Raw genomic sequence first — 25,203 nt, forward strand, 5'->3', positions numbered from 1 at the left:
GCGGAGCAGGATGAGGGCGTGGCCAGGATGGAGCAGGATGAGGGCGTGGCCAGGGCGGAGCAGGATGAGGGCGTGGCCAGGGCGGAGCAGGATGAGGGCGTGGCCAGGATGGAGCAGGATGAGAGGACCCTTCGGGTGGCCACGGCGGAGAGAGCCCTTCAGGAGGCCGTGGCGGTGAGAGCCCTTCGGGAGGCCACGGCGGTGAGAGCCTTTCAGGCGGCCGTGGCGGTGAGAGCCCTTCGGGAGGCCACGGCGGTGAGAGCCCTTCAGGCGGCCGTGGCTGGGACACTGGGCCCCCCCCCAAAAAATATTTGGGTTGAGTCCCCGGGTGAAGGGCAGATGGGGAGTGGATGGTCTCATGCTGGACGGTCTGGACGGTCTCGGGCCGGACGGTCTGGACGGTCTCTGGCTGGACGGTCTGGCCGGTCTCTGGCTGGACGGTCTGGCCGGTTTCTGGCTGGACGGGCTGGACGGTCTCTGGCTGGACGGTCTCTGGCTGGACGGTCTGGACGGTCTCTGGCTGGACGGTCTGGACGGTCTCTGGAGGGCTGGACGGAACCAGCAGTGAAGAGCATACAGTCTCTGGAGGGCTGGACGGAACCAGCAGTGAAGAGCATACAGTCTCTGGAAAGCTGGACGGAACCAGCAGTGAAGAGTATACAGTCTCTGGAGGGCTGGACGGAACCAGCAGTGAAGAGCATACAGTCTCTGGAGGGCTGGACGGAACCAGCAGTGAAGAGCATACAGTCTCTGGAGGGCTGGACGGAACCAGCAGTGAAGAGCATACAGTCTCTGGAGGGCTGGACGGAACCAGCAGTGAAGAGCATACAGTCTCTGGAGGGCTGGACGGAACCAGCAGTGAAGAGCATACAGTCTCTGGAGGGCTGGACGGAACCAGCAGTGAAGAGCATACAGTCTCTGGAGGGCTGGACGGAACCAGCAGTGAAGAGCATACAGTCTCTGGAGGGCTGGACGGAACCAGCAGTGAAGAGCATACAGTCTCTGGAGGGCTGGACGGAACCAGCAGCGAAGAGCATACAGTCTCTGGAGAGCTGGACGGAACCAGCAGTGAAGAGCATACAGTCTCTGGAGAGCTGGACGGAACCAGCAGTGAAGAGCATACAGTCTCTGGAGAGCTGGACGGAACCAGCAGTGAAGAGCATACAGTCTCTGGAGGGCTGGACGGAACCAGCCGTGAAGAGCATACAGTCTCTGGAGAGCTGGACGGAACCAGCAGTGAAGAGCATACAGTCTCTGGAGAGCTGGACGGAACCAGCGGTGAAGAGCATTCAATCTCTGGAGAGCTGGACGGAACCAGCGGTGAAGAGCATTCAATCTCTGGAGGGCTGGACGGAACCAGCCGTGAAGAGCATACAGTCTCTGGAGAGCTGGACGGAACCAGCAGTGAAGAGCATACAGTCTCTGGAGAGCTGGACGGAACCAGCGGTGAAGAGCATTCAATCTCTGGAGAGCTGGACGGAACCAGCGGTGAAGAGCATTCAATCTCTGGAGAGCTGGACGGAACCAGCGGTGAAGAGCATACAATCTCTGGAGAGCTGGACGGAACCAGCGGTGAAGAGCATTCAATCTCTGGAGAGCTGGACGGAACCAGCGGTGAAGAGCATACAGTCTCTGGAGGGCTGGACGGAACCAGCAGTGAAGAGCATTCAGTCTCTGGAGAGCTGGACGGAACCAGCGGTGAAGAGCATACAGTCTCTGGAGAGCTGGACGGAACCAGCGGTGAAGAGCATTCAATCTCTGGAGGGCTGGACGGAACCAGCGGTGAAGAGCATTCAATCTCTGGAGGGCTGGACGGAACCAGCGGTGAAGAGCATTCAATCTCTGGAGGGCTGGACGGAACCAGCGGTGAAGAGCATTCAATCTCTGGAGGGCTGGACGGAACCAGCGGTGAAGAGCATTCAGTCTCTGGAGAGCTGGACGGAACCAGCGGTGAAGAGCATTCAATCTCTGGAGGGCTGGACGGAACCAGCGGTGAAGAGCATTCAATCTCTGGAGAGCTGGACGGAACCAGCAGTGAAGAGCATACAGTCTCTGGAGGGCTGGACGGAACCAGCAGTGAAGAGCATTCAGTCTCTGGAGAGCTGGACGGAACCAGCGGTGAAGAGCATACAGTCTCTGGAGAGCTGGACGGAACCAGCGGTGAAGAGCATTCAATCTCTGGAGGGCTGGACGGAACCAGCGGTGAAGAGCATTCAATCTCTGGAGGGCTGGACGGAACCAGCGGTGAAGAGCATTCAATCTCTGGAGGGCTGGACGGAACCAGCGGTGAAGAGCATTCAGTCTCTGGAGAGCTGGACGGAACCAGCGGTGAAGAGCATTCAATCTCTGGAGGGCTGGACGGAACCAGCGGTGAAGAGCATTCAATCTCTGGAGAGCTGGACGGAACCAGCAGTGAAGAGCATACAGTCTCTGGAGGGCTGGACGGAACCAGCAGTGAAGAGCATTCAGTCTCTGGAGGGCTGGACGGAACCAGCGGTGAAGAGCATTCAATCTCTGGAGGGCTGGACGGAACCAGCGGTGAAGAGCATTCAATCTCTGGAGGGCTGGACGGAACCAGCGGTGAAGAGCATTCAGTCTCTGGAGAGCTGGACGGAACCAGCGGTGAAGAGCATTCAGTCTCTGGAGAGCTGGACGGAACCAGCGGTGAAGAGCGTTCAGGCTCAGAAGGGCTGACGGTGAGCGCGGGCCCGGCAGGGCTGACGGGGAGCGCCGGCTTTCGGGGGACGAGCCTTAAACGGGGGCGCCGAATCGGGTGGAGAATCCCCTGGAAAATCCCGGCGTCCATGTTGCTTTTTGGTCAGTCGATCTGTCACGGGGTGTGGTGCAGGGGTGCAGGAGTGCAGGACGAAGGAGCGGGAGGAATCCAGTTTACCATCAATTTACGAGTTTATTTGAAACATACAGGCAGGAAGGCAGGGAAACAGGAGCAAACACCGGGTAACATTAACATCAAACATCGACTGACCAAGACAGACTGAATAAGAAGGAACTAAATAGACAGAGGAATCAAACTAAATGGAGTGCAAACAGGTGAAAATGATGATGAACAGACGAGGAACAGGTGGCTGATGAGGGAGTGAGATCTGGAGAGGAAACAAAAGGATCCGGGGAAGCGTGGTGCAGATGACGAGACAAACTGGTGAAGACGAAGACTGTGACAGTTACTACATGATCTAGTCATGATTTGTGCAAACGTTTGAGATATTTATTTTTATAATACAGATAGGTTCATAGCAGCTTTACAAAGATAACAGGAAAATAATGCGACAAAGTTTGTTTCCAGAAGAAAATAGCATCACAGTCCAGCTTAAGTAAGTTCAGTGATGTTTCATTTTGTTGTAAAAAATGTATTCATTTAGTTAATTTATATATATATATAGACACTCTGGAGAAAACAGTGATGTCATCGTCCAGCTCAGTTCAGTTCTCATATAATGGTGTCGATGCAGGCAGATCAATAATTACTGTTGAATATTAAATTAAATGTTAGATTCAATGTCCTCAACTACATGCATAACATACACTAGAGCATTAGCACTTTGATTTCATTATTTCTTTGTTTTCTTTACTCTAGCACTGTTGCATGTATGCCCTTAGTAGTAATATAAATGAATTCAGCATGGCTGCCGAAATGCATGTAAGCTTATTAAATACTGCCATTTATCGGGTTCAGGTGCTTGTATTGAATGCATTTTTAGTTTCTCTCTCGTACAAAGACTTTTGTCTGTATTTAGGGCCCCTTGCTTTTTCCTGCCAAACTTCGGCATTGTGGGACGATGAACTTTGGAAAATCGCTGAGCTTTTTCGTTTTAACAGAGCAGTCTAATGAAAGCTGTGACTTGTTAACTCCTCCAGATGGGAAAACCATTATGATCAGGAGATTTTTTCGATGGTAAATTAAGAAAATATTTCTGCTTGTCTTGGCCAAAAACCACCTCTTACAGATACTCAGAATGGGTCTTTCTGTTAGTTATGACTCGCTCCAGTTCTGCTACTAGAGTCTCTGAAGGATAACAGCACAAGAACTACACAGTACAACTCATGGCCTGTAGTTTTCCCAATTGACCTATCAAAGCAATCATGATTTTTTTGTATGCACTGAATGCGCCAGCAAAAGATAGGTGTTTAAATAGAGGAGAGTTTGGTAAGAAGACCACATATTTATGAAGGACCTGTAATATAAACCTGCCTGTGATTGACAGATGTACTTAAGAAATGTAATAAACCTTTAGGGTAAATGTATTTTGCTCATCAAAACAAATTTCAAACATGGCGGGTTCAATGATTTTCCAATGTATTAGACCATGTTATTTCCATGAAATATAAAAGCATATTTCTGCGACCTTGTATTATAGATGTATTCTAGATATACACCCTTCCCTATCTGAATATACAGCCTGTTCTCATCCCAAGGCGTATACATCCAACGCACATGGCACTCCTTAGCGTCAATATGAGACCCAGATATACATCAGTCCCTCCAGAATTTCACGATTTTTTTGTGTGATTTTTGCGATCAGAATGACTGATTTTGTGGTGGTAATTTCCAAAAATTTGTCAAAAAATTTGCGATTTATATATAACATTTACCATTATAGTATTAAGTCCTTCAAAAAAAACGCGGAGTTTTTTTTTTTATTGTTGCGGGCAAAAATTGATTGATTACGCGGCCCGTTTTCTTTAAAAATGTGATGGAATATGCAGGATATTTATGCAATTTTATGCGTGAAAAAATTTAGGGAACTTGCGAAAATTGAGGTTTGATGAAAAAGAGAAGAAAAGTGATTCCCCCAACACCCTGTTCTCACTAGGCTAATGTAAGAGTCATTTCGTATTACTTCCTTTGATAAGCAAGCATACTACATCATAGAAAGTGCTGGGAATATATAATTTCTCATCTTGGTTTCTTTCAGACTGAAACGAGTGTAAATAAGGTGTGGTCCCTTTAAGAGCTGCGCGCTCCCTGTTGAACTCTCTGCAGTGTTATATGTGCGCCTCGAACACCCCATGTGTGCGGGTCATTTCTGTTTGATGCTACTTCTTTTATCTTATGTTGTTTATTAAGTAACGATGTGACGGACAGTTATACGAGTTCGATTTGTGAGATATCAATCGCCTCCGTGAGTCTGTCTGGCGTCGCGTAATTTCGTCACTTCATAACGTTCCCATGGAAACAGGGGGAAATGGCTGCTCTTGTGTGAAGCAAACGCAACATTTTTCAACTTTCTGCTAAGATACATGTGACTTTTTTTGCAACGAAAATGCGAGGATTATGAAATTATGCAAACCCCGCATATTTTGCACGGAAATCGGCAATTTATGCGGCGAAAGTGAGGCGTATTTGAAAAAACGCGGCCCGGCATAAATGGACTTTGGCTGATTTTTTTCTGAGGAACTGATATATGGGCCATAAGGCGCCTCCTAGTGGTCTAACCCTAACCCAGACCTAAACCTACCCATAACCGAAGTGTGTTATATTGACGCTAAAGGGTGCCATGTGCGTTGGATGTTTACACATTGTCAAAAGCGTCAGTATATGATGCTCTAGGATGAGAATGTGTTGGAATACCAAAGAAAAAGAAAATGTAGCAATTTTTCATACAGTACAGCAGACATGCTTACACAGTTGTCTCTCTGCGTGGTGTGATGTTGGTTGTATGAGGAGGACATCACGACCATAGTTGTGTGTCACAGCAGTGAAGCTTTCATTGTATTAGTCTCTTTGTTCACATTAGCCATTGGTCACAAGGAAAGTGAATTATGGGCTACGTTCACACTGCAGGCTGAAACGACCGGACCTAATTCCGATTTTTTTTTGCCCCTATGCGACCTGTATCTGATTTTTTCATGACAGTCTGAACGACACAGATCCGATCTTTTCAAATGCGACCCAGGCCACTTGGGTATGTGGTCTAAATCCGATATGTATCCGATCTTTTGAAATGCGACTTCAATCTGAACGGCCAGTTCACATATATCCGACCCGCACGTCATTGCACGCACCTGTAGCCAGCCAATACACGCTAACTCCAACGCGTTTCTGCACTGTTATGGGCCGCTGCAGACGTGTCTCTTCCCCAGTGTTGTGCCTGAACGCGTTCAATGAACGATAGTGCATCTAGTGTTGTCACGGTACCAAAATTTTAGTATTCGGTACCAATACCAGTAAAAATTCACGGTTCTCGGTACCAAAGCTTAGTTTAAATTTACATATATTTAAGTGTTTATCACGGTTACAAGTATGGAAACTGTACATTTGCATTATAAACACTTTAGAAAAAGATTAGATAAAATGACCTAAAATAAACAATAGTATGCACTAACACATTTTTAAAAGTTGTTTGTAAAGTTTTAATCCGTTAACATTTATTTAATACACAATGAATGAAGTGAACAAACATGAACAACCAAGTGTTTGTATTAAATAACATTTACAAACATTAATTAATGTTGTAAAAATATATTGTTCACTCAATGTGTTGATGTGAACTAAGTAATGTTGATGAATGGTAGCTATCTTATTGTAGCGTTACCAAACTATACAGGAGATAAAACATGTTTTATTTGACTTGTCTGTACTTTTATTTAATCTAAAACTGCATTCATATTTAATTTTAAAAAGGCTTTTTAAACCTGCTGAGTTATAAAGGCAAGAATACGCCTAGAACTGGCACTGACATAATAAATAGGGATGCGTCGATACTAATACCCAGTGTCGGGTGGATACTACTGTGCTCATGTACTCGTAAAACTACCCCGAAAGCACTTTAGAGGCCGTTCACATGTCGCGCGTGTTTTTTTTTATTATATTTTTGCGCGTGCTTATTCTTTCCAAAGCGCTTGCTCTCACGCGGCGTCTGTCGCTGCTATGCAACGAGTTTTTATTATGAGCGCGCTTGCCTCGCGCCTATATTTGAAATTGCGACTATTCTTTCCAAAGCGCTTGCTCTCACGCGGCGTCTGTCGCTGCTATGCAACGAGTTTTTATTATGAGCGCGCTTGCCTCGCGCCTATATTTGTGGATTCAGAGAGAGAGAGCATATCAGCGTTATGAAGAGGACGCGACTGTGCACCTTTCAGACAGCGCGTCTAGAACTGGATTAACCTGGTACTCGGTACCTAGAAAAGCTGGTACCGTAACATTTTTTTTTTTTAGTACCGACTTGGTACCGAAGTACCGAGTTTTTTGACAACACTAACGCGTTCATATTTTCGCGTATCATATTATTCACGTTCGCCCAAAATAAACATACTGTATTACTGCCTGATGAACATTACTGTGAACACGTTCATTCTGATGTCTGTGAACGTGCGCTCTCTGTCAGTATAACTTTGTACAGTAGGGTGCCAGATATAGAGCCTTCCAAGCGAAAACCTGGCTAAAACACATGTAAACATGCCATAAAAATGTAGCGAATAACCACCCAATCTGGCCACACCAGCCACCAGTGTCGCACCGCGGCCGCCGGTGACAAAGCAAGGAGCGCCGCGGACACGCACTATCGATTAAAGGTTCTCAAAGCGATCCTGGGTGTTGACATTCGAATATTTTCAAACAAATCGGAGCTAGACCCTCCCTCCTCCGCATCTCATCTCCTCCTGAAATAATTGTGAACGTGTATAGTTCTAGCTAATTATATCCTTGTGTGGGTTTGGCGAACATAAGTGTCAATTTAGAAGAAAAAAAAACAATGTAACGTTACCCACCTGTCCAGCAAAAACAGAGCAACCTGAATGTCGGACTGGAAGCCCTTCTGCCGCCGGAGTTCTCGCCATCGTTCAAAAGCTTTGCTACCGACGTAAATTCGGAACTTCGCACGTTCTTTATCCGACTCCTCCTTCTTTTTAATTTGTTCTTCAGAACGACGTCTCTTTGGTCGTGTTTCGGTAATTTTTCAAACTTCCCTCTGATGCTTCTCTCTCCTTCACACACACACACCCTTCATGTGCCTGCGCACTAACCCCCCAGACCCACCCTCAAATACTTCTTGCCAGTGATTGGCTGGAACACTGTTTGTTAGGTTTCGTGGTCCGGGTGAGACATGATTGTTTTTGTTGCCGTTTGTGGAGCCTGTGGTGTCTACAGAGACCGCGTTTTTTTACAGTGTGTTTAGGGGACAGGCAGCTAGCCGATAGTGAGGAGACGTTTGATGTATGTGACAAAAATGTTTTGGCCCAGCATCGCTTAGAGAACCTTTAAACGGGCTTATGACGAGGTCGGTGAGGATCGGAAAAATCTTACATTTATGTGCAACCTGCCCGTCGATAAAATAATTATTGTCTTTGTTTGTATATGGGCTGTGGCAATAATAATAATAAAACAAAAACTCGCAACATATGAAAAAAGAGAACTATTCCGCAAACAACAAGTGACATTGTTGACCGTTGATTACTCTTCTGCGCATGCGGGTCACTTCTGGGTCATTTCACGTTCACACAGGAGATCACAAAAGGTCGCATTTAATTGGAAATGTGAACGGCCTTCCAAAAAAATCTAATTTTTTCAAAAAATCGGAATTGAGCATTAAGCTCTGGAAATTAACATCAAAATAACATTATGTATTAAACTACAACTTACAAATAAAATAGATGTAAGATATATCCAACATACAAAATACAAAGCATAAAAAAACCCAAAATACACAAGTAAAGCGTGATCCATGGGCGTCAGTTTGGTTTGAAATGTGCGGGGGACAGAGACGCATTCGGAAATGCATCTTCTAAAGTGCTGGGTACAATGACACATTCATTTTATTTTCTCTTTCATGCAGGTCATGTTTTGAACGATGATGTCGTGTAGCTTAGGCCTACCAGAGACAATTTATTTTATATGGGCCTACTGATGTAAATAAAATAAAATGTATACAAATATGTGATAATGTCCAACCAAAAAATGTGATGGGTGAGGGGTTAAATAGTACGTCAGGTTTAATTGGTCATACAATGAGATCGACTATGTTGTTAGTGTCATGAATTTTCACGTATGTACTGTAATGGTGGCAGAATTTTTGCCAAGCGTGTCAGAGGTTCTGGGTTCTAATCCGATTATGTTTATCAGTGGTTTTATATCAACAAGCAGGGACACGTTTTTTTTGTTTTTATTTTGCGATTTCACTGGAACGAATAAAATCTCCACAACGGATTGAAGGGCGAGTCCGAGTGAAGCGCTAGCCACAACAGTACACTGTGTGCGCGCCACTGATTGCAGAGGAAACAAGCAACACACATTAGTGCTAGATCGCCTCTTAATTAACAAACGGGCAAAATTAATGTTCTGCTGGTTAACTGGAGATGTTTTACTTGTATTGGTACATCCGTACCGCGAGATGTTTCAAAAGTGGTGGGGACAAAATCAACCCTGGCAAATAGTGGTGTGGACATGTCCCCCCGTAAATGACATGTATAACACACATACAAATATACCCCACCACATGGAATTTGCAACACATGAAATATAAAAAATACAAAACCATTGAAAATAACTGCATATACATACATTATATATATATATATATATATATATACAGTATATACTATATATATATATATATATATATATATATACACGTTAGTAAACATATTTAATACATTTATCCAAATAACATGGATGGCCAAACATTTAACATAGATGACTACATATCGTTTCATGTTCATGTTTCAGGTTCCCGTCACAGACTTTGCTTCTGGGAAACATAATCAGTTGGTTTCATGAGAACAAGATTGAATTTCAAGACTGTTTAATTTCAGTCAATACTTTACAGTCATACAGTTCCAGTACAGATCCATTCAAAACACCAATCAAATATGTCTAAATAAATAGCAGGTTAAAAATTACTGTTAATACTATTTTCAATTATGTAAATTTTATTTTAAGTGTGAATACAAGTGAGATTCAAAATTCTGCCAATGTTTTGAAATGTGTGTAAATGTGTCATAGCCCTGCTGCATTATGGGTTGGCAGATCGTTATATGTGCGAACACAGCACGGATGTGAGGAATACTTGAGGTAGTGAGAGTAAACATCGGTTCATTGATTACACAGTCCAGAGGCTACAGAGAAGTGAGATCAAACACTAACCCTAACTCTACCCTTTAAAGAGAAAGCGAGTTTGTTTAAATGTCTTCTGAAGCTAAACAATAGGTGTGTGTAAGAAATATACAGATGCATTAAACTTTTTAAACATAAGCACATTGTGCATGTCACATAAGTGTTCTCTGAAGCATGTTGTAAAACCTGCACCTGCGTTAACCCTCTTGTGGTGTTGAAAAACTACTGTCAGGATTTACTAAAGACACACAGTGAAAAATTAAAGCTGTAAGTCGTGGACAGGGTTATTTTTGCGGCTGATCTTATTGCATATGCATTTGTAGGAGTTTCCCTTTCAAACTTACGTGATTTACTAAGGTTTGTCGTAGTCAGTTTGCTGGTGTTTGCGCTATTATTTACTGCCCAAAAAAAAGCACATCTTAAACCAGATACTAGATTGTTTTGTTCATTATGGAAATGATCCGGATGTGTTCTTTCATTTGTGTGTGGTCAGTAGATCACGTGCAGGACTTGACACTATCATCTGTGTAAAGATGATACATCTTCGCTTTTTTTAAATTACACTCTCACGCTAATTTGTCCTGTTTAGTAAGTCTGGCCCTAAAAAAAGTGTACGAATCACTTGTTTTCTAAAGTACAAAAACAGTGGTACCAGCAGGTAAAGCTTGCCCATTGACTTTTAACAGAGCCTCCAAATCGCGTGGTGAGAATGAATGGGGGGAAGTCAATGCTTCCCTCACTCTAGTGTTGTAGTACTCAAGACCACTTTTTGATGGTCTCGGACTCGACCGCTTTTTTTTTTCAAGACCAGTCCATAACTGTGAAAATATCACTAATTTGTTCATATATTGACTAATTTTTTGTTAACATCCTTGCTTTTATTGTATGTAAAACGTACTGATTCAAATCCAAGCAATAACGTGACTCATTGGTCATTGCTAATCTTGTATTTTTGTTTTTCGGTCTCGATACACTCTGGTCTTGGTCTTATCTCGGTCTCAATACATTCTGATCTTGTCTTGATCTCGATACACTCTGGTCTTGGTCGTGTCTCGGTTGGTCTTGTCTCGGTCTCGATACACTCTGGTCTTGGTCTTGTCTCGGTTGGTCTGGTCTTGTCTCTGTCTCGATACACTCTGGTATTGGTCTTGTCTCGGTTGGTCTTGTCTTGGTCTCAATACACTCTGGTCTTGGTCTTGTCTCGGTTGGTCTTGTCTCTGTCTCGATACACTCTGGTATTGGTCTTATCTAGGTCTCGATACACTCTGGTCTTGGTTTTGTCTCAGTCTCGATACACTCTGGTCTTGGTTTTGTCTCAGTCTCGATACACTCTGGTCTTGGTTTTGTCTCAGTCTCGATACACTCTGGTCTTGGTCTTATCTCAGTCTCGATACACTCTGGTCTTGGTCGTGTCTCGGTTGGTCTTGTCTTGGTCTCGATACACTCTGGTCCTGGTCTTATCTCAGACTCGATACACTCTGGTCTTGGTCGTGTCTCGGTTGGTCTTGTCTCGGTCTCGATACACTCTGGTCTTGGTCTTGTCTCAGTCTCGATACACTCTGGTCCTGGTCTTATCTCAGTCTCGATACACTCTGGTCCTGGTCTTATCTCAGTCTCGATACACTCTGGTCTTGGTCTTGTCTCAGTCTCGATACACTCTGGTCCGGGTCTTATCTCAGTCTCGATACACTCTGGTCCTGGTCTTATCTCAGTCTCGATACACTCTGGTCTTGGTCTTGTCTCGGTTGGTCTTGTCTCGGTCTCGATACACTCTGGTCCGGGTCTTATCTCAGTCTCGATACACTCTGGTCTTGGTCGTGTCTCGGTTGGTCTTGTCTCGGTCTCGATACACTCTGGTCCTGGTCTTATCTCAGTCTCGATACACTCTGGTCTTGGTCGTGTCTCGGTTGGTCTTGTCTTGGTCTCGATACACTCTGGTCTTGTCTCGGTCTCGATGCACTCTGGTCCTGGTCTTGTCTTGGTCTCGATACACTCTGGTCTTGGTCGTGTCTCGGTTGGTCTTGTCTTGGTCTCGATACACTCTGGTCTGGGTCTTGTCTCGGTTGGTCTTGTCTCGGTCTCGATACACTCTGGTCCTGGTCTTGTCTCGGTCTCGATACACTCTGGTCTTGGTCTTGTCTCGATACACTCTGGTCTTGGTCTTGTCTCGGTTGGTCTTGTCTTGGTCTCGATACACTCTGGTCTTGGTCTTGTCTCGGTTGGTCTTGTCTCGGTCTCGATACACTCTGGTCCGGGTCTTATCTCAGTCTCGATACACTCTGGTCTTGGTCGTGTCTCGGTTGGTCTTGTCTCGGTCTCGATACACTCTGGTCCTGGTCTTATCTCAGTCTCGATACACTCTGGTCTTGGTCGTGTCTCGGTTGGTCTTGTCTTGGTCTCGATACACTCTGGTCTTGTCTCGGTCTCGATGCACTCTGGTCCTGGTCTTGTCTTGGTCTCGATACACTCTGGTCTTGGTCGTGTCTCGGTTGGTCTTGTCTTGGTCTCGATACACTCTGGTCTGGGTCTTGTCTCGGTTGGTCTTGTCTCGGTCTCGATACACTCTGGTCCTGGTCTTGTCTCGGTCTCGATACACTCTGGTCTTGGTCTTGTCTCGATACACTCTGGTCTTGGTCTTGTCTCGGTTGGTCTTGTCTTGGTCTCGATACACTCTGGTCTTGGTCTTGTCTCGGTTGGTCTTGTCTTGGTCTCGATACACTCTGGTCTTATCTCGGTCTCGATACACTCTGGTCTTGGTCTTATCTAGGTCTCGATACACTCTGGTTCTGGTCTTGTCTCAGTTGGTCTTGTCTTGGTCTCGATACACTCTGGTCTTGTCTCGGTCTCGATACACTCTGGTCTTGTCTCGGTCTCGATACACTCTGGTCTTGTCTCGGTCTCGATACACTCTGGTCTTGGTCTTATCTAGGTCTCGATACACTCTGGTCTTGGTATTGTCTCGGTTGGTCTTGTCTCGGTCTCGATACACTCTGGTCTTGGTCTTATCTAGGTCTCGATACACTCTGGTCTTGGTCGTGTCTCGGTTTGGTCTTGTCTTGGTCTCGATACACTCTGGTCTTGTCTCGGTCTCGATACACTCTGGTCTTGGTCTCGATACACTCTGGTCTTTGTTTTGTCTCGGCTGGTCTTGTCTCGGTCTCGATACACTCTGGTCTTGGTCTTGTCTCGGTCTAGGGTTAGGTGGTCTTAACTACAACACTCTTAACAACAATCATCTCACTCTATGATTGGATATAATGGGTTGTATTTCGATATGGTTTATCGCAAAAAATCCCACTTTTTCATATCGAATTCAAACTTGAAATGGCTTGAAAACATGATGACTATGTTTTCTTTTTGTGAGCAATTAGCGTGGTAAAATAAAGGTAAATCTTCATGTGATTTTACTGAGCTTCATGACTGATGCAAATAAGTTGACTAGAAAAGAACAAAAAAAATAGAACATTAATTATATAGTGGAAATATACCAAATATAATTGAATGAATAAATTTACATTTGATATACAAAAAAAAAAACTATGAAGACTTTCTTTCCTCATTTTAAAACACCACTGCTTGCCACTGAATCACATATTTTTCTTACACACCTACCGTTTTGATTCATCCACCGGGGTCGAATGGATTACCCTCATGATGGCTGTACAAAAAATTGGCACCCATTCATAGAGAGATTGTTTTAAAATGTTGTGTTTTTCTTAAGAAGTCACATCTGGTATGAGAGTGAGAAAATGATGAGAGGATTTTTATTTCAGGGTGTAGTATCCCTTTAAAGGGAAATTAAAATGTTTACTTTTATGAAACTAAAATGCCCCACAGATGTTTGGTTACAAACATTTTTCATAATATTTTTTCTTCTGTTCCACATAACAAAGAAAACTGATGGCGAAAACAACTTGAGGGCGAGTAAATGATGACATAATGTTCCTGTTTGGGCGAACTATCCCTCAGAAACAATCCCATAATTCCCAAATGATTGCCCACAGATCACAATTTTTCAGCAGTGGTGTATGCCCAAACATTTATTAAGAAATGAAACGGGGTACATTATTGTTTTATTTTAGTCTTAAATGTTATTTTTTATAGCTAATTCAAAGTTCAGACACATGGGACACTTCAAGAAAGGTGTTATAGATTATAATAGCTGGTTTTGTTTCTGATGTAGTTCCTCCCGTCATTCCAATGATCGAAGATTAACTAATACTTTAATAACTAGTCATTGGGGAAGATTGAGAAAAGCGAGAGAAAACAATCCATTCCAGCAACTGCATTCTTCCAGCATGACCTCATCTAACCTTTCTTAGTGTGCTGAATGAAACTATACACTGGGTAAATCTCCCATTGACATTCATATGTTATTTGACCTCAACCATCTCCTTGTGCATGCATTTATCTATCACTGTCACTCTCATCCTTATTGATTATTGATTGGGTTGTGTTTGTGAAAGCATATGTGATATTAGAAGCCTGCGATCTGGACCCCTGCGGGGGAAGAGTGGGAGAGAGAAATAGACCAAAAACAAGAGAGATCACGAACTGTTCATGGTTAGCAGGTGACGTCTGCTGGCTAAAGCACGCAGAGAGACTGTGGCGGAAACGGAAAACTGTAGGGAATAAGGATATGCAGGGGAAGAGATGGGAAATGTGAGAGTTCCTACAACTTCTCTAAATGTAGGGATGTAGTCCAAACGGACCGTTCGATGTAGGCTACTTCTGTTAAATAAAATATCTCGCTTTGCATTGAACTGAGCTTTATAATTTTACAGATATTATTCATACTCTAACAGCTTAACAATATGCTAACTCTATTGGTATTGGAAATGATTGTGAGTTGACTCTTCTCAGGAAGTGAGGCATTTAAGTAACTCACTTAAGAAGTTTCATTTGAATTCGAAAGGCTTGCTCAGAAGATATCAACGCATTCTCATCCCAAGGCGTCATACACTGACGCTTTTGCCAATGCGTATACATCATGGCACATGGCACCCTGTTGCGTCAATATAACACGCTTCGGTTATGGGTAGGTTTAGGTCTGGGGTAGGGTTAGGGTTAGACCACTAGGAGGCGCCTTCTGGCCGATATATATCTGCGTCTCATATTGACGCTGTGCGTTGGATGTATACGCATTGTCAAAAGCATCATATATGACGCCTTGGGAATGGGGTGAGAACGGGCTGAAGGTATAGATGTCATGTTTACTCTAGATAGCAAGGCAGCTAACTGTTTTTGAATGTTTAGATATTAGGTCAGAAACATTCTTTACACAAGTATTTAAATCGCTTGGCCAGTATACTTGCATTTGGTTATTACGGTAGCTTCTAGCAAGTAGGCCTATGTGAGCTGACCAAGATGAATTTTATGTCATCATTTGCTCACCATTATTTCATTCCAAACCCATAAGCCATTTGTTTTGTTGTTGTTTTTTTCTTCGAAACTCAAATTAAAATATTCACTCGTCATTTTTGCCCATCCATCGAAAACCCATGCAACCAAAACCTCTATGCTTTAACAAATCCAAAAAGACATTGTAAAAGTAATCCATATTAATTGAACGGTTTAATCAAAGTCTTCTTAAGAGACATGATAGCTTTAAATGTTGAACAGATTTAATTTAGGCTTTCATACATTGATCAACATATACTTATAGCTCATCACATAGCTCTTGCGGGTTTGGAACAACATTCATATGTTTTGGCCGTAGATTGTTTGGGCTGTTTAGATTTAAGACAGCCTTCTCTTCAAGGCCATTCCTCTTGCATGTAAGACAATTAAATGCAAATGTCCGTCTACAATGCCATTGAGAAACAAATTCTGTCTTTCAGTCGATCCCCAATCGCAGGATTCCTTGCCGCGCCAACGCCGCGTCTGGTTCCTTTTTCGCCAGGGATAACACAGCCAACTTCCTGTCATGGTGTCGAGAGGTGGGCGTAGGTGACACCTGTCTGTTCGAGTCAGATGGACTTGGTGAGTCTTTTAAACAAATCCGTCTCTGACACAGCAACAAAGATTTATGGGTAAATAATTATCTCTACCTTTTTGAAATCTGCCCCGTAAAGACTTTAAAGCAGTAGTTCACTTTTAAAAAAACTTTTGCTGATAATATTCTCAAATTCGTTTAACGAAAATATTCGTTAAATTCCTATGACGCGCACACAGGGATCTGATTGTTTCACACGGACCGTTGTTCAGGAAGCACACCATAGCACATGATGCATTTGACTTCATGTGACCTCATAAACGGCAGAGAATGTCTAAAGTTTGGAATCATTATAAGTTTGTATTCAAAGTTTTACATGTTATGGGCTACATGTAACATGTTTTATAGTAAATTGATTTAACTGTATTGTTATATAATTGTTGGCACTGGCACTTATAAATACTAAATGGGTAAAATTGCAATAAATAGGCTTAGTTTTGGAGCCAAATGTTGGAGTTGGAATAAATACCTCTAGTTTTTTTTAAAGAAATAAAAGCCAAACTCCTTTGGTTGTTTAAAAAGACACACAAACAAATTATCCGATTACTCGATTACTCGATCAATTAAGGTCTAGATTAATCGATTACAAAAATAATCGATAGCTGCAGCCCTATTTAAGTGTGAAAAGCTGTCCTAACCTCACTTATGAAAATTCATAAAAATAGACTTGGATGCCCTTAAAGGGCTCCCTTTTTACAAGATGTAATATTGGTCTCGGGTGTCCCCAGAATGTGTTTGTGAAGTTTCAGCTCAAAATACCCCATAACTAATTTATTATAACCATTTGAAAATGTCATTTTGGGGCCTGTTTAAAAATGAGCTGTTTCGGGGGTATACGACCTTAAATGCAAATGAGCTGCATATCCCCGCCCTGCCTTTGGATGAGGGCGTAACTTGATACCTATGGCAGTCGGTACTGAGAGACTGAGAGAAACCGCTGTTTTGGATGTCATTCAGCGTACGTTTGAATCGGAATATATAAATAGTACGAAGAGACTCCGGCAGAATAAACAAATGAGAATGGACCAGTACGTCTCGGTATGGTTATTTGATACATTTATGTACTTTAGAGTTGTAATTCGTCTTTTCATTCGTCTTCATCATTCCCCTTTGAAATGATGGGCATGTGCAACACGCACACACAGACACACACAAACACTAATGCTGGCGCAATTTTTCTGAAATTACATACACATACTGTGAAGTTTGCTACTACAAGCGAAATTACATTTATGCGAGGGACGGGGACCTGTGGCGTCATGTTTACTTGGTGCTTCTGTGGCAAATGTGAGAAGATGGCTAACTTACAGAACAACAAAATATATGCAGTTTTTAATACAATATCTTTAAATATATATATAAATGTGTGGTTACACACTATACAAACAAGGTTTAAATTATATAGCCTACACAGACATCCTACGACGACAACAACTTTAGACGCATTTGTTGTTGAATTGGCTGACATCGACTGAAAAGACTATTTGCTCAAAAATCATAAAATACACTTACTGTTACTGGAACAGTAGATGACGATCCACAGTTGAGGATTAACTTTTAAGCCACAACAACAGGATTAACCCACGAGTCCACGACAGAACATTTATGTTTCCAAGAGACATTACAGGCTGTCGTTGAAACAATGGAGGATGATGTGTACAGATCACCGAGGGCGGGGTCTATGCCATAACCACACTGTCAATCAAACCCCTTTCTCACTTTCTACGTCACAAAGAGCTGAATCTCAGAACAGCTCGTTCGAGACACCCCTCGCTGCAGCCTGTAGCACGATGACGTAGCTGGATGCTCCAATACGTAGTGGACACTGTAACGTAATATAATCGCTTTTAACAATTTAGATTGTTTCAAAGAAGCTTTACATAGATGCGCATAATCATATATAATTTAATGTAACAAAGATTGTTTTGGCTTTATAGCGGTTTGTGAATAATGTTAGGCTATTTCCAGCTAAAGTTAGTTTTGATTGATTCATCTCTGTCGAAATGATAATTTGAATTAGGGGACGACACCGTTCTCTCTAAACAGACTTTAAACGCGATACTGTGATAAACGCTGATGGCACATGCACATTAAGAATTGATAGTTAGTGTAGAGAGTAGAGAGTTGGTGAACAATCGCACATCTTCTAAGAATACATGTAAATGGTCACGAGTATGGAAGCTATTTTCAGAGCTTTCAGAGTAATATTTAAAACAAAAAAAATAAATCGACTTTTTCCTTACAATTGCGAGTATACATTTCGCATAGCCTACTGACTTTATTTCTCAGAATTGTGAGATATAAAGTCAGAATTGCCTGAAATAAAGCCTCAGTCGCATGTTCTAAAGACAGAATTGCGTGATATAAAGTCAGAATTATGAGATATAAACTAGCAATTGCGAGGCTACTTGAAATTCTGACTTTGTAATACGCATATTGGGAGAATATAAAGTCGCAATTGCGTGTTATAAAGTTAGAATTGTGAGATATTGAACTATTCTGAGGTTAAAAAATAAGTAGCCAGATTTTTTTCCCCTTAGAATTTGACTTTATAACTCGCAATGAGAGATATAAACTCGCAATTATGTTATACATTCAGAATTGCGAGAAAAAAGTCAGAATTCTCATTTTATAGCACACAATTGCGACTTTATTTCACGCAATTCTGTCTTTAGAACATGCGACTCTGACTTGATAACACACATTTGCGACTTCATATCACGAAAGTCTGACTTTATAACCTGCAATTGCGACTTTATATAAATTCTGAGATAAAAAGTCTGACTAGTAGTGAGATAAAAAGTCGCAATTACCTTTTTTATTTCTCACTCTGTGGCGAAAACAAGCTTCCAGACATGTCTCACTGAACAGCAAATTAAGAGGAACATGTAGGCTTTTATTTATTTATTTATTTTTTTTTCCTACATCTGACAAGATTTATTTTCCTGATGCTGTTATTATTTTAGCATTTTCCTTTGAAATGTTTACTGGTATTTTAAGATTTTTACAGTTGTACCTTTAAAATTACTACTTTGACATTTTCAATCAACAGCAAATATGAATAAAATTGCTTTTTAATATGTTCTATATACACGCATTAAAAAAATACTTGCGGTGCACATGCTATTAATCTATTAAATGTAGGTTTAAAATCATGTGATTTAAAATGTAAAATAACATGTAGCCTATGTATAAGCATCCAATTTGTAAATAATTACTTATTCATCAATAATTACTTATAATTATTTAACAGTACTGTACTACACAGGTTTGAACATCATCTCAGTACAATATTGAGTTTACATATCACTTAAAACCAATGCATGCGAATTATAGTCCTGAGATTGGCACTGCGCATGCGTATATGACGTCACCAAAACACACCTCCATCCACTACGTATTGGACCATCCAGCTACGTCATCGTGCTACAGACTGCAGCGAGGACCTCTTGGCTCCTTCTGAGACAGTGCATATGATTTATTGAGATTTTGCTCACACACTGCCAACACACATTTATGTTCAAACACCATGTAAAAGTGAATTTTCCATAATAGGTGCCCTATAAAATGCAAATCAGTGCAGGAACAGATTTGTGAAGTGTGTGTTGTTGTAAATCTGTTCTATATACCAAAAACGGGCTAATCTTCAAATTAGCATATTAGCAGGTGTGGTACATGATGTGGTAATTTAAGGGTTATTCAGCTATTTTAAAAATGAAAAAGAAAAACACATTTGAAAGAGAAAAAAATATTAAATTACTTTTTTTCTTCCTTTCCCCCTCAGAAATAGCTAAGTGAAAACATGGATGCGTTATGTTCAGGTGGGATGTTCTGAGGTTTGATATGGAGATTACGGATTTGAATGCATGTGGTTTTGTGTTGCCATCACTCAACCTCACTGTATCATGGGAAATGTAGAAACGCATGGTGTGTTGTTCAATCACTTCATGCTCAAAACACACTGAGAGTCTCACGCTGAGCACATTAGCTGTCAGTGAGTGTAATAGTGACTTACTATTGCATCATCACCGTGTCTTGGTTTCATCATTCATCCATGTTGATGTTTTCAGTAGTTTGATTTGTACAGTATGTTAGCACAAAATACAGTGTATGTTTAATGTCTCATGTTTTTATTTGTATGTTCTTCTAGTGTTACACAAACAGCCAAGAGAAGTGTGTCTGTGCTTGCTGGAGCTGGGAAGAATAGCATCCAGGTAATCCACTACATTTTTTATTTTATTTTATCCTTTCATCACTCACACTCTCATGTCGCTCCAAACGTTATGACTTTGGTTATTTGGTGAAAAACAATCCAAAATGTTGTTCTTTTTTGATGTCTTGTATTTTTGTCTTGTTTTCTAATCATTCCTAAATCAAGATGCATGTCAAGTTTATTTCTCTGACCTCATTGGCAGATATTTTTTTCTTGTTTTAAGCATAAACTCACTTAATTTGAATCAGTTTGTAATTAAACAAGACTTATCTTTTCATTTCGCTTCATAAGTATATGTATCTTTGTTAGAAAGTTTAGCCTATACATAGGGTTGGGTATCGAGAATCGAGTATCGTTTGGAACCGGGACTAACTTTTCATTTTTCCCGGAATCGTTCAAAAGTTAAAATTTCGATTCCTAGTTTCGATATTCACAGTCCGCCGAGCGGAAGAAGAAACCGCTGAACAACACCAACAAAGAAGCGTCTACCGGAAGTGTCGAACATGAGTAGCTTACGTCGGCGATCCAAAGTGTGGCTTCACTTTTCCAAAAATAACGAAATCTCGGTAAAATGCAAAAGTTGTGACAAAAGGAGTATTTTTACAGGATTATTTCCTTCAGAAAGACCGTTGGTTAGCAAGGTTAGCTAAACTTTTTTGACCCTGCCTCTTAAAAGAATCGGAATCGAGAATCGTTAGGAACCGGAATCGAAACAAGGAATCGGAATCGGAATCGTTCAAATTCAAACGATACCCAACCCTACCTATACATTTGTACTAAATAAAAATGCAAAAATCCTGAGTAAGAATTCTTTCTTTTTTTGCAGTGTATTAGATATTTTGAAGAATGTTGGTAACCAAACAGTTTTGGTTCTCATTGACTCACTGTAAAAAATAATCGTGATTTTCATAGTAAAAGACCGTTATAGCGGTAACGTAACGGTAAAATGCTACTGTACAAAACTGTTAATTGGTTAACAGAAAGTTTCCTTACTATATACGGTAAATAACTGTGATATCATTTTACTGTAAAATACCGTTAAATTTACAGTTTTTGAAAGTGAAAAAGAACAACTCATTGTATAATTTACAGTGAAAAAACGTAAATTGACATTACCACAATTCCCTGTGTGACACTTCACATTTGATGTATGTTTGTTGAAATATCTATGGTTCCTCATAGTTTTCTTTTTTTTTTTTCTAATCAGTTATGTACATTAGGGTTTTATGTTACGTTTAATATTGTTAAATTAGTGTTTATTGCATTGCAGTTTAATGTTTGTGTGAATGACACTGTGCAGCTTCTTTATATAAGTATTAACCTTCTTACTTGTGATGAGCTTGGATTGAACATATGATTTGTTGGTTTTCAGTGTATTACAATGGTACAAAATAGATATAAATTTTACGAAAGGTAGATAAATCAACATTTTATCAGATAATGAAATACGGTTTATTACTGTTAAGTTTAAGTTAAGTCTGTAAAACCATTAACGTTCCTACCGTATTTTTTTTAACGGTAAAGTTCTGGCAACCACAGCTGTTGCTTTTTTACTGTAAAAATTACGGTTTTATTTTTACAGTGCTTATATTATGTATATAATTGTATTTAATCCCATAGTATGTATAAAAAAATTATATAATTTATTATTAAATCTTACAAGTAATGGCAAATTAATTTGGCCAAACCCACTCAAAGAACATTTTTTGTTAATAAGCAATTTTGCATTGTATGTTTCAAAATCACAATTGTGTTGTACATGTAATCAAACCATAAAGTGTGAATGGTCACTCTTGTGACAGGTATAAGGTAGAGCCACCTGGACTTATAAAGCTGGAGAAAGAGATTGAACAGGAAGAGAAGAGACCTGAACCTCCACTGTCTCCTGTACCTCCCGCTTCCGATTCTCAATCTCCATCCGTTTCTCCGTCCATCTCGTTATCTGTCTCTCCATTCAGCAAGACCAACTCCAGCAAGAAAAGTACCGGCAAGCTACTGGATGATGCTGTGAGTAACATTTTTCTTTCTCAGATATCACTCAGGGCTCTCAAGTTTTAAAGACAAGCAAGAGTGACATCTCTACACTCTACATTCTCAAACAACAGTCATTGTTTGTGTCAAACAAGTTGCAAATTTTTTGTAACATTAAAAAAGGAGATCATAACTTATCTTGAATCTTACCCAGATACAGTATTTCCATTTTCTGATTGGCTATTGTGTAACCCCTTTCTTTTTCTTTTTTTGATTGGCTGATAAGTGGCAGGCTCGACTAAGAAATCCAGGGGAGAGGCGCTTGATTCCTGAGTTTTTCAGCATGAGAAATACAATGTGTGGCGGGAGCGCGTGACAAAAGACCGAAATTAGTGACTTTCACGCTCAATGCGTGGCACTTGAGAGCCCTGATCACTATTGTTATCGGTACCACAGTAACTTTAACTCTGACAAATGAGAATGTGCAGTTTTCTGTCATTTTACATGTAATGTGTGTTTCAGGTGAAGCACATTTCTGAAGATCCACCTTGTAAGTGCCCAAATAAGTTCTGCATAGAGCGACAATCGCAGGGCCGTTACCGTGTTGGAGAGAAAATGCTTTTTATCAGAGTAAGTAAAAATCGCAACAGACCTCAGGTTAGATGCCATATTTAAAAAATATGGAAATATGTGACTCTGCCTACATGAGAGACTCCATGTTTATTTTGCTGGACTTTTCAGGCGGCACGTCCACAAGAGGCGCTATAAGCAATAAAACAATTCCTCCATTGCAGATATATAGGTAAATTAAGCAGCCCAGGCTCATGAATATGAAACACACTCCGAAAAAATTGGCACAGAGTCAAAATAAAAGTGAAAAGATTGCAGAATATCCAAGTTATGCCTGGTTCAGATTACACCATTATAGCCCGATTTTGCCACGATCCGTTTGACGTAGGGTGCCGTGGGGATTCGTAAACGACAACGGGCGTCGGGACACAAGATTCGATAATATTATCTCGTATAGTGTCAAAGTGGGCGACAACCTACATCATATACGTTACACCATATATTGTAGAAATAAAACACTTTATACCAAAATGGTAAAAAAGTTACTCGAATCAATGATCAGCATTTAAAAAGCCCCATTCTTACAGACCATTAACTAAAAAAAGTTGGTTTAGTGTTTAGTTACCCTTTAACAAATCACAGATTCTAGATTTTATTGCATTATACAAAATGGCGATTTTCAAGATCGGCCTATGTATGCGGATTGTATGCGAATATGCGGATTTTATGCCGGTCAAATGCACTCGGGCGCCGCGTGATTAACGTCGCGCAACATCACCATCACACGTGCACACGGAACGCACATGTAGTAAACCTCGTTAATTACGTTTTTTTTTTTGTTCGGCGTGCATGTTAATCAATGAGTGCATTCACACCGGGAGCCGTCGGAGCGTGTGAGCGTCGCGAAATGTTCTATTAAAGAGAAGATAGAAAATAAATGTGTGTGTGCTGTAAAGTGGTTTGAAAAAATGAAATCGGAATCGGCAGGTCAAACTCGAGGAAAAATCGGAAATCGGGATCGGCCTAGAAAACTGTAATCGGTGCATCTCTAGCAGTGTTGGGTAAGTTACTCTAAAAAAGTAATTAATTACTAGTTACTAATTACCTCTTCAACAGTTTAATTAGATTACGTACTAATTACTCTCTTTAAAAAGTATTTAATTACTTTTAATTACTAATTACTTTCAAAATCCCATATCAATCTCAACCAGCTGAATAATACAAGGATAGACATGAATCTGTTTTATTTTTTTCTAATAAATACTATAAAATTGTATGAATTATCCTTAAACTGACCAAGGTGGAGAAGGCTACATTATAAAAACATACTTTTATAACATCAGACAATACATTTTGATGTTAAACCCACTATTGTTTTATGTCTGATCTCATGACATTTCACACTTTTTTCATACCTATTTTACAATAATTCGTACGAATTTGTACGAGTGCGGTCGTAACATTTAGACACCTCATAAAATGCATACGAATCACTGTGAGATCGGATTGATCTATACACAGTATTTCCCTCAATTACATCAGAAGTAACAATAATTAAATTACAGATAAATTAAGAGTAATCCTTTACTTTACATTTTCAAGGGAAAAGTAATTAAATTACAGTAACTAATTACTTAATAATTAGTTACACCCAACACTGATCTCTAGTCCCAACTTTTCTGGAAATGGGGTTGTATACTTTAACAGGCTCATAATTAATGTGAATAATGCATAATGTATAATTAATTTTAAAGTGAAAATCATGGTAACACACTATTAATAACTCAATTATTACCAAATATTCCAGAAGGAATTACTAATTATTTGAAATAATAATCTAAAGTGAAAAACAAGATAACTCCCAAGTAATGACTGAGGGCATTGTGAGCTTCTGAATAGTAATAACTCAAGTCCTTGTAAAGGAAATACCAATTACTTGGAACCGTACATATAATATTTTTTGAAATAAATATTTTTGGACTATTTTTATATAAAGTATATTTATAGTCTCACCATCTTGGGTCGCTTCAAATGTTTTCTGAGATACATAAAATTCAACTCCACTGCACTACTTTTCCATCTAAAATAACATGCGCTAGATGGATGTGTTTGACCGCTGTGCTCATCGTGTCTTGCAGGACACAGCGTTCAAAGAATGAGACGTTTAAAACGCATCTCAAGACCTCGTCTTTTTCCATTTCACAATTTTTACCATAAAAACGTGTTTTGTGTGAATGCCCCTTATGCTGCTTTCTCTTTTTTTGTGTCAGGAAGCAGATGATGCCTTATAATGATTTCTAGAAAGGCAGCTAATTAGGCTTTGGAACAGAGATTACATTTTTATTATCCACTACTGTGTGATCACATTAATGAGTCTGTTAAACA

General features: G+C 40.7%; 1 protein-coding gene across 1 annotated transcript in view; it reads left to right on the forward strand.

The window, feature by feature from the left end:
- gas2a (growth arrest specific 2a) overlaps positions 1-25,203 on the forward strand; it is a 58,584-nt gene that overhangs the window by 21,964 nt on the left and 11,417 nt on the right. Inside the window, exons 5-8 of the mRNA XM_039656839.2 lie at positions 15,910-16,051; positions 20,215-20,278; positions 22,080-22,284; positions 22,771-22,878. Coding sequence (XP_039512773.2) covers positions 15,910-16,051; positions 20,215-20,278; positions 22,080-22,284; positions 22,771-22,878 — 519 coding nt within the window. The remainder of the gene's footprint in view (positions 1-15,909; positions 16,052-20,214; positions 20,279-22,079; positions 22,285-22,770; positions 22,879-25,203) is intronic.

The sequence above is a fragment of the Pimephales promelas genome, chromosome 25, assembly GCF_988280905.1.
Source record: "Pimephales promelas chromosome 25, fPimPro1.hap1.1, whole genome shotgun sequence".
In the NCBI taxonomy this organism is placed as follows: Eukaryota; Metazoa; Chordata; class Actinopteri; order Cypriniformes; family Leuciscidae; genus Pimephales; species Pimephales promelas.